Below are 13466 nucleotides of genomic sequence, written 5' to 3'. Positions count from 1 at the left end.
GTACAAGATTAATTGAAGGTTCTGGAAGAGCCAATTTATTACTACCAGGAGGAACAAATTTGGCTATTGATGAAGCACTATATTGTAGTAAATCTCAAAGAAACTTATTAAGTTTCAAAGATATTCGCCAAAATGGCTATCATATTGAGACTACAAATGATGAAAAGATTGAATATCTTTATATTACTACAATAATGTCCGGTAAGAAATATGTGCTTGAAATGTTACCTGCTCTTTCCTCCGGCTTATACTACACAAGTATTAGCAGGATTGAAACACATGCCATAGTAAACGAGAAGTTTACTAATCAAGATAATTTTATTATTTGGCATGACCGGTTGGGCCATCCTGGTTCTAATATGATGCGTAAAATAATTGAGAATTCACATGGACATGCAATGAAGAATCAGAAGATTCTTCAATTTAAGGAATTCTCTTGTGCTGCATGTTCTCAAGGAAAATTAATTATTAGACCATCAACTATTAAAGTTAGGATGGAATCCCCTGCATTTCTGGAACGTATACATGGTGATATATGTGGGCCCATTCACCCTCTATGTGGACCATTCAAATATTATATGATTTTGGTAGATGCATCTACAAGATGGTCACATGTGTGCTTATTATCAACTCGCAATATGACATTTGCGAGATTGTTGGCTCAAATAATAAAGCTAAGAGCACAATTTCCAGATTATGCAATTAAGACAATTCGTCTTGATAATGCTGGTGAGTTTACATCCCAAGCCTTTAATGATTATTGTATTTCAACTAGGATAACAATTGAGCATCCGGTTGCTCATGTTCATACACAAAATGGTCTAGCAGAATCATTGATCAAACGCCTCCAATTAATTGCTAGACCAATGGTTATGAGAACAAAACTTCCCATTTCAGTATGGGGTCATGCTATTTTGCACGCAGCAGCACTTGTGCGGATAAGGCCCACAAGTTATCATAAAGTCTCCCCATTGCAATTGGCTTTTGGTCAGGAGCCAAATATTTCCCATCTTAGGATCTTTGGTTGTGCGATATATGTTCCAATTGCTCCACCACAACGCACAAAGATGGGTCCTCAAAGAAGGTTGGGGATATATGTTGGATATGAATCTCCTTCAATTATAAAATATCTAGAGCCGATGACTGGAGATTTATTTACGGCAAGATTTTCTGATTGTCATTTTGATGAATCAGTATATCCAACATTAGGGGGAGAAAATAAGCAGCTGAAAAAGAAGAGAGATTGGAATGCATTATCACTGTCTCATTTAGATCCTCGAACAAATCAATGTGAACAAGGGGTTCAAAAGATTATTCATTTACAAAATATTGCAAATCAATTGCCAGATGCATTCACTGACCTACCAAGGGTGACTAAGTCACATATTCCACCTGCTAATGCTCCAATTCGAGTTGATATCCCGGCAGGACAATTAATTAAAGCAAATGAGTCTAAGCCATGCTTGAAACGTGGTAGACCAATCGGTTCTAAAGATAAAAATCCTCAAAGAAGAAAAGGAGCAAGTGATCAAAGTGAACATAACACAGAGGTAGTGGATCAAGAAGAGCCCCAAGACGTAAAAAATGATAAGACCTTAGGAGAGGTCCAGGAATCTGAAAATAATGAAAATGAAGAGATATCAATAAGTTATGTCTCAACCGGAAAAAGATGGAACCCAAATAATATTGTTATCGATAACATTTTTGCTTATAATGTTGCTGTTGAAATAATGCAACAAGATGAGGATCTTGAACCAAAATCTGTCAATAAATGTAGACAGAGAAATGATTGGCCAAAATGGAAAGACGCTATCCAGGCAGAGTTAACTTCACTTGGAAAACGTGAAGTCTTCGGACCCATAGTTCGAACACCTGAAGGCATAAAGCCAGTAGGGTATAAATGGGTTTTTGTGCGAAAACGAAATGATAAAAATGAAGTCGTTAGATATAAAGCACGACTTGTGGCACAAGGGTTTTCCCAAAGGCCTGGAATTGATTATATGGAGACATATTCTCCTGTAGTGGATGCTATCACCTTCAGGTATCTCATAAATATGGCAGTGCAAGAAAAACTTGATATGCATCTAATGGATGTTGTTACAGCCTATTTGTATGGATCATTAGACAACGAAATTTTTATGAAAGTACCTGAGGGATTTAAAGTGCCAGAAGCATATAAAAGTTTTCGAGAAACTTGTTCAATAAAGCTTCAGAAATCTTTATACGGATTGAAACAATCAGGTCGTATGTGGTACAATCGCCTGAGTGAATACCTGTTAAAAGAAGGGTACAAGAATGATCCAATTTGTCGTTGTGTCTTTATAAAAGGGTCTGGATCTGAATTTGTTATAATCGACGTGTATGTTGATGATTTAAATATCATTGGAACTCCTGTGGAGCTTCCAAAAATAGTAGACTGTTTGAAGAAAGAATTTGAAATGAAAGATCTTGGAAAGACAAAATTTTGTCTTGGTCTACAAATTGAGTATATAAAAGATGGAATATTTGTCCATCAATCAACATACACCGAAAAGATTTTAAAGCGATTTTATATGGATAAAGCACATCCATTAAGTACCCCGATGGTTGTGAGATCACTTGATATAAAGAAAGATCCATTCCGACCTCATGAAAATGATGAAGAGCTTCTTGGTGCCGAAGTACCATATCTTAGTGCAATTAGGGCATTAATGTATCTTACCAATAATTCCCGACCAGATATAGCTTTCTCAGTAAGCTTATTGGCAAGATTTAGTACTTCGCCAACACAAAGACACTGGAATGGTATTAAACATATATTCAGATACCTCCAAGGGACCATTGATATGAGTTTATTTTATTCAAATGAATCCAAGCCATCATTGATTGGTTATGCAGATGCAGGATATTTGTCTGATCCACACAAAGGTCGATCTTAGACAGGCTATTTATTTACAAGTGGAGGTACAACCATATCATGGCGTTCGACAAAACAAACTATGGTTGCTACTTCTTCAAATCATGCAGAGATAATAGCCATTCACGAAGCAAGTCGAGAATGCGTTTGGTTAAGATCTATAACTCAACACATTCAGCAAACATGTGGTCTTTCTTCGAAAGAGAATATTCCAACAATATTGTATGAAGACAATGCTGCATGCATAGCTCAATTGAAAGGAGGATATATCAAAGGAGATAGAACAAAACACATTTCACCGAAATTCTTTTTCACTCATGATCTTCAGAAGAATGGTGAAATAGATGTACAACAAGTTCGTTCAAGTGATAATTTGGCTGATCTGTTCTTCACTAAGACGTTACCAACCTCAATATTTGAAAAGCTGATATATAAGATTGAAATGCGTCGTCTTCGAGACATTAAGTGATTTTTCATCAGGGGGAGTAACTAAATGCTACACTCTTTTCCTTAACCAAGGTTTTGTCCCACTGGATTTTCCTGGTAAGGTTTTTAATGAGACAACAAGCAATGCATATTATAAATAACTATGTACATCCCAATAATTTTTTTGTAAGTTTTTAATGAGGCACATTATCTTACATGGACGTCTAAGGGGGAGTGTTATGAATAGTTTGTACATTGGATACTTTGGTTCGACATATTTGTGCTAATTTTCTTATCCATAATTATATTGTCATTTGTCCCTTTGAAGGAAAATATCCAAAAAAAGAATCAAACTGCTAGGTATATACAATAGGAAAATTTGTTCATATTCTAATGAAGATCATCTTCACAATCCGTCACTGTTGTTTGTTCTCTTTGTTTTGAAAGGTAATGCTTCCTAACAATTACAAATGTCACGAAAGAATTTCCAAAAATCTGAGGATCCGTTCTCTTAGCAAGACAAGGAACGTTGATAGTTATGTTTCTCAATTAATAGAAGATTTTAATTAAGAAAAATAAGATATCTTGTTCTATAAAAATTTAGAATAACTATTATATTATATATATTATAGATTTCATCTGTAACATAAAATTTAAACACGAGATGCTAATGCAATAAACGATGTTACTAATCATAAATATACCAAGGGTAGTTGGTACTTCTAGTTTAACTTGCCAAATGGATATTCCAAGATTTATTACACCAAAATTTGTATAAAATTGACACGAAGGAACTAGTTTTACTCCATGCAATGATTGCGACATACTATATATAATGAACCATTTAACATATAACTTGGTTTCTGTACTGTATTACTATATATTGACTGGCACAAAATGTATCAGATCCCATGAGTCCTGATAATCTATGTCCGAGAGTTCCGGGAATTGAGAGACTCGAAGCGAGCAGCAAGTGTGTCGTAGTCAGGCAATTTGGGATGAACCCGAGGTACTTGAGGTGCAGGCTGGTTGGGGGCTCGGTTGGTAGCTGTTGGGGCTTCTTCAGTTTCCATCTCTTCATCCCCATCTGATTCATCAAACTTGATACCGGAATGTGAGGATGGAACATTGTAGCTGTGCCTTCTATAGAACTTTCCACCATTAGCATCAGTAGGGGGGCTGTGTTGATATGTATTGCCACTCGGCGGATCTTCCATCTCAATTTCCTCATCACAATCTGAATCATCATCATATTTCACATTGGAATTTGAGGATGGAACATTATAGCTATGTCTCCTATAGAATTTCTGTGATCTTTTCATATCTATTGGCACCTCTTCGCCAGAAGAACCATGAGTATGTTCAGGATTCCTCATGTTCTTACTCCAATGATCATCATACAGATCAACTATAGACTGAGATGTTGGTGCAACATCATTTCGAGAGAACTTGGGGACAGGAGCACCAGAAACAAAAGGAATATTGTCAACAGTTGCATTATTCATAGAGTGATGACGACCAGTAGATGCTTTTGCATCTTTACTGGCCAAATATGCAGCTGCTTCAGCAGCCGCAATAGCTTGCTTGGCAGATTCAGCAGCTGCTTTAGCTGCTGATGCTGGGTCGTCAAATTTGGTGACTTTCGATTCTCCATCATCTGAAGCCCTGTAGTAGTTAGTTTCAGGAGATGGATTCTGACATCAGCCAAGTCAAAGATTTTGTTTAAAGGAACAAAAGCAGAATCATTGTTTTTTTGCAGAAAAGGGAAATAACAAATCCAAATTTCAATCAGTTGAATGAATACCTCGGAAGGTAATTAGTCTCAGCAGGTTGCTTTGAATTCCTTGGAAGGTTATGAGGCTCAGCAGGTTGCTTTGGGGTTGGCTTCAGGGGCAAGCTAGTGGCACTTACAAAGCCGTTGGGTCCGTCCTGATCAAAGAGAATAGAAATCAGTTAGATGGTCATCAAACACGTTTGACACCATAGACAGATGTATATGGTTTTTGAGCATGAGAGACATACTATACGCTCTTCTGGTGGCTTGAGAAGCTCCACCTCTGATTCTGCAGTGTCCCAATCAACCTGGTATTCCTTTGCTATTTCCTTCATGATTTTTAGTTTCACTTCACCGCTTGGAGTTTTCACAGAGAGTTTCTCAATGAGCTGTAACAACAATTTCCCACTTCTTTTAGGCCCTCCAAGTACACAAGTAATAGATATATTTATTAATGATAAAGAAAGCCATGAGTTTTTAAGAGAAGAAATATGATTACCGCTCGGTTTACACCAGCATTGGGTCGCAGATCAGTGGCTGCTGAAACAAAATCTTTCCCATATTTCTTCTCAAAAACATCTTTAATTCTCATCAATTCTGGAATATCTGAGCACCGGGGGGCTGCAAAAATCAAACTTGATATCCCCTCTTTCAGATCAGCTGGACATTCCCTGCAACAGGCAGATCAATAGAAAGCAAGGGTATCTGTGAGCCGTGTACTCTTAACTAAAAATTTTGTTAAAAAGGAATTATACAACTTGAGTCACCTTACTTTTGCTTTGCAATAATAGGAAGTCTAGCCACAATAAGTTCACAGAAGAGCTCGAGGAACTCATTTGCTTGCAATATATTTTGTTCTCTTATCACATGTTCAACCTACAAAAGTGAAGAATGTGAATGTTCTTTCCAAATGATAAGCACAAAGAGTCGATATATGGACAACTTCTTTAAAAGGATCATAAACAAAGGAAATAAGAATATTCTAGTTTAACTTGAACAAAGAAGATTTCATACTAAAATCAGATGTTGGATATTAAAGTAAAAGTAGAGGTATCCCCATATTACATTATATGATGGGTCTGTTTAAGCAACTTCAAGATCATCCAACAGACGACAACAACAACAACCCAGTGATAACAAGATCATCCAACAGAGCAAAATTAAAATTGGAATTTGGAAAAGCTTTGCATTAAATAAAAGAGCTCTTTACTATCGCATTGATTAGTCTACAAAAACAGAGAGTTCTGATAGCAGAGGTACCTTGGTCTGAAATATTAGTAATACCTACATGTCATGTATAGCAAGAGATGTAAAAAAGCTGGGAGGAGGAGGGGAACTTCAGTAGTTCAATCCCATGGTAAAAATTAATCAATTGTAGCAAAATCCTATAGTTAAGTAAACAAAAGTGATACTGAATGAGAAAGAGCATAAACACAGTCAAGCTAATTCAACACGATTACTTACATTCTCCAAGTTTGGTCAGAAGCATAAAAAAGGTCATTAAAAAGAAGTCATCTGCTATAAAGAAATATCTCTGTAGAAACCCTATAATCTTTTTAAAAAGCAAAATTTATGTCTTAAGCTAAATGATCCACAAGGGTTTCATTACTAATTCTAAGCAGTAACAATGCACCTTACCATGAAGCATGATAGAGCAAATCCCCCATTCAATTACTCAAAGAAATTGCCAAATAAAGCTAATTTCCAGGTTACATACACATCATTGGATCAATCAATCAACTAAGCCTCAACCCCATTTCAGAATTCAGAGATTACACAAACGTGAAGAAAGAAAAGAATTCAGAAGAACGAAAGATTACCCGAATACGAGCAGTGGCATCCTGACGGGACTCAAGAAGCATAGCAATGTCTCTCCTCATTTGCCGTACAACCACCTCCCTCTTGTTCCTCAACAATTTAATCCTCGCCACCGCCATCTTCGCCATTGTCTTGCTGCATACACACACACACAAGAACAATAACAAAGTTACAGTAAATTTGATTTCTTTTTTCCAAGAAATAAAGTTTAGGGGGGGCATAGGGAAATTCACCATCTAGAGGAATTGAATGTTCTACAGAAGAGAGATAGACCCATCTTCATGGCCTTCTTGCAGTGCTTGGTGGCAACGCTTGCTGCTGTCATTTCTTCCTCAATAAAAGAGTAAAGCAAGTTGTGAGAAGGGTGTTAATGGTGGGATGGTAGTGAAGAAGAGACAGACAGAGTGGTATGTGTAACGGTCGTCTGGGCTGTACAGAAAATATGATGAGTATAAAACAATGAGAATGGGTGAAAAAGATAATCAAAATAATGAGAATGGACGACGTGGCAATTTTAGAGGGGCCCAGCGAGGAGCCACGACCGACATTAGACTAAAGAGCCGTTATTTTATTGACGATTTGGCATTTTACTACATCGTTTCTAGGGCTCTTATTATGGGCCTTCGAGGATCCGATGTTAGATTCAAGGTTGGGATTTTTTTTCCACATATAAAAATAAGATAATATTTATTCGATTTAATTGAATTTTTGGATTTTTAAAAAGTAGAGAGTGTATGACCCAAAATTTAGATTTAGGTTTATACAATTAGATTTATAATGTGAAAGGGTTACTCTTAGCCAATATTAATATCTAAATGATAGACCAGGTGTATTTATGAAAAAATATCCCACGTGTGTTGTTGGATAGCAATAAAATGTAACAATAATGGTGTAATGAGTGACTCAAGAATATGAAAGATGCTAATAAATAATAATAAATGAGTAGAAGTCACACGACAAAGGTGAGACTTCCTATTAATTCCACCGACAGTGATGAATAATGATAAGTATCTAAATATTTCGATCGGGAAAGAAAAGATAGATAAATATGTAAAAAGGTGAACTTTGTATGTATATGATAAAGAGAGAATCTCCAGAAAATGTCAATGTGTTGTTCTTTACAAAAAGTGTTAAATCCTATCTATAACTATATATCTTTCTATTTGGGTCAAATACATCGACAACCCCTTAAAGTTGTCCTTACTTTTCACTCTGACACTCTATTTTAAATTTGTTCCATTTGAACAATTTAACTAGACTTTTATTGTGTCATTTAGACATCTATAGCTGACATGTCATTGTGCGTAATTCACACCTCCATTAAGAGCGTGAACTGCATATATAAGGCCATTAATGTGGGCCCAAAGTACAGGTGTCGATAAAAGAAAAAAAGACATTCTTTTTAAAAAATTATATTTCTCTTGTTCATCCTCCCTTTAACCCACTACAATCACCGTGTCGCCGACTTCCATCACCATATTCACCGAAGCCATTTTGAAGGGGAAATTAAGATTCTTTCGATTTTAGTCAAGTATTGATAAGCCAGATTTAATCCTCCATCAAAATAAAACAATGCCCACTTTGTAAATATTCAAAAAAAATATAGATCTGAATTAACCCAGCTCCTTCGACGGTTGACAATGGTGCTTCAAATCTAACTAGCTTAATATTTAATCAAAACACACCAAACTGCACGGGTAACTTCATATTAATGTTAAGAGCAAACCTTAATATTCATTTAACCAAAACATCAACAAATCGAGGGTTTCAAATTTCGATTATTAGTTTCAAGTTTTTCCAATTTTCAATGGTAAATCTCCAAATTGAGTCACGATTTAGCCGTCATCACTTTTATTGGTGAATTGTCATCACTTTCGGTGGAACGGCAGCGGCAACCACTTTTATTGGGCCAAGATTCGTCATCACGAGGTGGGGTTCAGAAGGGGCTCGATTCGCAAAGGTTGTCGGTGGAACGACGACGGAATGTGCGGCTGTTTGTTGTTGTAGGCTCGTGAACCTCCTTGTGCTAACTGGGTATAATTTGCGGGCGGTACTTTGCCGGAAATGCCAAAGCCATATGAACAATTTTCAGGATTTGTGTAATCTGAAGGAAAAATAAAAAGTTAAGTGAATCTATGCAGGTGCAATCTTTATGTGAGGGGTTGTAATTTATGAATTTTTGATTTTAGCTAAAAAGGGTGGAACATAGGACGAGGTCGCCGGAAACAAAGACCGAATGAGGGGGTCGTTAGGGAAGATGACCTGCGGTGGGGCGGGGTTTTTGTTTCTCTTAAATTTTTTCTATTTCTTCAAAAGCCTTTTTAAAAAAAAAATTATTTAAGTTAAATCAATGTGTCTCATTCCTATTTGTCACTCTGGTGTGTGAATTACACAAACCTTTTGTATTTGGCTGTCTACCAAATTTTGTGTCTAAATGACACAGTAAAAGCCTAGTTAAAGTGTTCAAATAGAACAAACTTAAGATAGAATGTTAGAGTGAAAAGTGAGGACAACTTTAAGGGGTTGTCGATGTATTTGACCTTATATTTGTAAGTATACATGGGCCACAAAACCCTAGATAGTACAATTGGGAGGAATATTTACTGGAATATTCTCTAAGGAATAGTAGGAACTAGTCGTTACTGCTTTCCAAAATGGAGTGCTCGTCCTCGTCCTCGTCTTCTATCGAGTCACTTCGATCTTGTCGACATCCATTATCTTCTCATGACGTCGATCCTTTGAGGTCGGGTCATTGTATCCTATCGACGACACATGGCATCCTCCGAAGACTTCCTTCATGTTGACTTGGTCAACATATAGCATGATGATTTTCGCCCACACACATTCATACTCTTAAAGTCCTCAATACGCATATCATTTTATATGTATATTGTATATCATATTCTCATACGCAGGGAGTACTATATTGGGTAATTAAAAATTCCCTAATAATAATTAAGTTTAGTATTTTACATAATTTGGTAAAATCTCAAGGTTGGTTTCGAACAGTGAGCTTTGGGCCTTCCTAGGAAAATGTCTTTCTGATTCTGTTTGCTGCCTTCACCGTTTTCGTTTTTTAATATTTTTCCTTTTCACATTGCTTTCGTTTGACCTTTTTCACATTTCTGTCTTCACCGTTAAGATATCAATTTCATGTTTCATTTAGGAATTACTCAAGGAAATATTGTTCCTTTGTTATAAGAAAGAAAGCTTGATTGAAGCGGACAAGTTTTTATGTAGAGGATATTGTAATATAATTTTTGATGATGCGTTATGACCGATCATGATAACCTATTTACTTGCGCATTGGAATTTGCATGGACATCCACTTGGTACCACATCATTTTCTTTTCTCTTCCATGATATAATTTCCAAATTTTGGTCCAAAAATTTGGTTACGCTGTTGTCAATTTTCTCCGCACTTATGTGATAAGAAGCAACAAAAATAAACTACGACTCACAAATACTTTAGTCTGATTACTAACTACTACTTAAAATCTGGTCTGTTTGGAAAGCCACCATGTAATTGAAATTGATGTAATTATTAGAATAGTAATTATACAGCCTATTAATTACGATAACTTATTTGTTTGTCATAGTATAATTACAATATAATTACAAGTTTACTGTTTAGTTGTACACGTGTAATTACACGATTAGATAAAATTTTAAGTAAAGTAATTATCAAAACTTAAAAGTTAATACAATAAATATATGCCTATAAATTTTTATAAGTATAAATGATATTATATTTGGTATTTAAGATGTATATTTTTCGTGAATATACATTAATTAGTAATCATATATTTGTAACTAATATTGTAAACATAATTTTTATATATAGTCTAAATTAATAATATTTAATTTAGATACTTATAAAAACTAAAAACATACGTTTTTGTAAAATATCATAGAATTCATGTTTGATAAAATAAATTAATATTTATAAATATAATGTCATAACATTATTCAAATGTTTGACAAAATTAATTTATCAATTCTAACTAAAAAATGAATAACATGCAATATGAGCCAATATTACTAAAACAAGTAAATTGGAACCATGAATATAACACAATTTTAAAATCCAAAAAAATAATAATTTAACATATGTCAAATTTCAACATAATAATAGTAGTAAGTTCCACTACAACTTAAGATTAGAAAACATAATAAATTTATTACTACATTCAACAACGAAATTTTACTTTAATTGCATCACCCATTATATACCAAGTTTGTTAATGACCCATTATTTCTAATATTAGGAGGTGTAGTTTTAAAATATAGAATAATAAAATAAATAAAAAATAAAATATAAGCAATTTCATGAAATAGTAAAGGTAGAAAAATAAAATATAAATAATGTACAAAGAAAATATATTTTAAGATTCAAAAAAAAAAAAATTAAAAGTAAAAAATATAAAAAAAGTTATAAAGAAAAAAAATAAAATAAAAATAAAAATAAAAGGAAAAGAAACTAAAAGGCAACATTATAATTACACAGTGTAATTACCTCCAATTCTCACCTCCCTTGAGAATTGGAGAGTGTAATTACACTAATGAGTCGTCCCTTTCTTTAGGGATCAGCAGGGAGATGATTTTTCCTTTTATATTGAACGAAACACTCTTGTTTGTGTCTAGAGTTGTAGATACATCATATTCGAGTTGTAAATGATTCAATGTCTTCCTATGTTCTATCGATAACATCGCATTTTTGTTAGACACAAAACCTGCAGACTACTATGATATCCATCTCACAATAATTTTCAGAATGTTTCATACACAAGAAGGAACTAGATCCATTAAAGGATTGATTGAATAAATCCCAATACTGAATGGGCCTATCCATACCAGATCAGCCCATTTACCTACTTGTTACTTGCACACAAACTTGGACATATTTGGATTAAATCCATAGAATTCCGAATAATCACGAATCTTGGCCAGAATTAGCACCTCTACAAAATTTTGGCACTAATCTGTAGAAATTGGAATAACACAAAAAGCAGACAGAGCTACGAGCCTACGACATAAGGAGAAAAGAGGATTAGGAAATTGGAAAACTTTAGTCCATGTTTCCTAATTCTCTTCCCTTTAGCTGCTAATACTATACACAATATGTTCATTTACATGACTCAATGACTAGAAGTGACTCTATATCACAGATTCAATCATTAAAAAAACTTGAACTGCGACGCATGAGACTTTTTGCCACTATCTTTTTATCTACTGAGAGAAAGTATGTTGAGTAGAGACACCCTTGTACGAATCAAAAGCCTAAACAACATTTCCAATCCATTTTCAAGATCCTCAATGCTACCCTCCAAATTCTCCAGATTTCTTTGTGCAAATTCAAAACTTTCCACTTCCTCTTCATGCCCCGAACCAGAAGCATGGTCCAGCAAGTTGTTAAGTGCAGTGTCCACTTTCTCCAGCTCAGTCAGTTTTTCCCTCTGCCCTTCACTGCCTAACACCCCTTTGTGCACAATCTTTGAAACCAATGACCATTTATTGGACTTTGGTTTTGAGGCTGGCACAGAAAGAAACATTAGCAATGACTGAAAAGTAGAAATGGTTGTGAAACTCGCATCTTCAAGGACCCTTATTATGGCAGAAAGCTGAGATTCTGTGTTAGTTGCTGATGGGGTGTTATCTATTTGTTTCAACATAGTAAGAGACTTTTCAATTTCCTTCTGAGTGTTTTTTCTTGAAGAAATATAAGCAGTAACACTTCCCTCAATGGTCAAAAAATCATCCCCTGCTTTGCTTCTCCTAAGCGCAGATTGAAGTTCTCTTATGCTTTCCTTCAAACACATAACGGCATCCCTTGTGTTGCTGCAAATATCTATGAATCTAACAGATCTTTCCAACAACTCCTTCACAAAATTGTCATCTTGATGCTGAAGAAGTGCCCTCTGAGTCATTGGTAGAGCAAGAAGTTCCTCTATGCACTCGTATAATTCTACAAGCCCAGATAAAGCATTGTCGGTTTTTTCTACTGCTTTTGGAGATAAAGGAGAAGATGATTCCCAAGTTTTAATCTTGTTAAGAACTTGCTCAATCTTGATAGTGCTAGGATGTGATCTAGCAGGAAAGCTAACACAACGGGTACGATAAGGACTATGAGAATGAGACCTAGGGGAAAGAGCAGCCATTGTTCGAATTGTTGAGAGGTTCATATTTCAAATTGTGTTGTGTTACATGAACATTCCTTTAGCTTCTTTTTATATGCAAAAACTATTTGGAAGCAGACAAAAGGTAGGAGAAATGAATAGTTAATTTGGAATAATGTATCAATGTGATGTACATGTGAAGCCAGTGTGGGTTTTTTAATTTCTTTTGTAGTGGTTCTATCTGTCAAGGCTTCAACCAACAAACAAGAGTACTACTACTTTCATACTATATCAGTCATACATTAATAATGATTGGGATAGGGCATATCTCTCTTTAATTTATTTTATTATTTAATGGATTTATGTAGTACAAACTTAGATTTTTTAAGCTTAAATTATATCACCTTTATCAAGCATCTAGACCACCGCCAACTCG

General features: G+C 35.0%; 2 protein-coding genes across 2 annotated transcripts; both read right to left on the bottom strand.

Moving 5' to 3' along the window:
• Positions 1-3990: 3990 nt before the first annotated feature.
• On the bottom strand, positions 3991-7340 carry LOC104227040 (uncharacterized). Its single transcript, XM_009779167.2, has 7 exons — positions 7148-7340; positions 6917-7049; positions 5869-5972; positions 5596-5767; positions 5345-5485; positions 5127-5251; positions 3991-4987 (listed from the first exon to the last, which is right to left on the bottom strand). The coding sequence occupies exons 1-7, from the start codon at positions 7237-7239 to the stop codon at positions 4249-4251; spliced, it is 1506 nt and encodes a 501-aa protein (XP_009777469.1). The 5' UTR covers positions 7240-7340; the 3' UTR covers positions 3991-4248.
• A 4375-nt stretch (positions 7341-11715) lies between these two features.
• LOC104227041 (uncharacterized) lies at positions 11716-13294 on the bottom strand. The gene has a single exon (XM_009779168.1). The coding sequence runs from the start codon at positions 13094-13096 to the stop codon at positions 12140-12142; it is 957 nt and encodes a 318-aa protein (XP_009777470.1). The 5' UTR covers positions 13097-13294; the 3' UTR covers positions 11716-12139.
• Between the last annotated feature and the right edge of the window lie 172 nt (positions 13295-13466).

The sequence above is a fragment of the Nicotiana sylvestris genome, chromosome 2, assembly GCF_000393655.2.
Source record: "Nicotiana sylvestris chromosome 2, ASM39365v2, whole genome shotgun sequence".
Classification (NCBI taxonomy): Eukaryota; Viridiplantae; Streptophyta; class Magnoliopsida; order Solanales; family Solanaceae; genus Nicotiana; species Nicotiana sylvestris.
Note: the sequence above shows the minus strand (reverse complement) of the source record. Positions and strands in the feature narration are given on the sequence as shown.

Excerpts from the sequence above, each read along its gene's own strand:
- LOC104227040 (XM_009779167.2), bottom strand. The coding sequence starts at position 7,239 with ATGACAGCAGCAAGCGTTGCCACCAAGCACTGCAAGAAGGCCATGAAG. Across the intron at positions 5,768-5,868 it reads CCTATTATTGCAAAGCAAAA|GGAATGTCCAGCTGATCTGA; the intron begins GTAAGGTGACTC and ends TGCCTGTTGCAG. Across the intron at positions 5,486-5,595 it reads ATGCTGGTGTAAACCGAGCG|CTCATTGAGAAACTCTCTGT; the intron begins GTAATCATATTT and ends TTGTTGTTACAG.
- LOC104227041 (XM_009779168.1), bottom strand. The coding sequence starts at position 13,096 with ATGAACCTCTCAACAATTCGAACAATGGCTGCTCTTTCCCCTAGGTCT.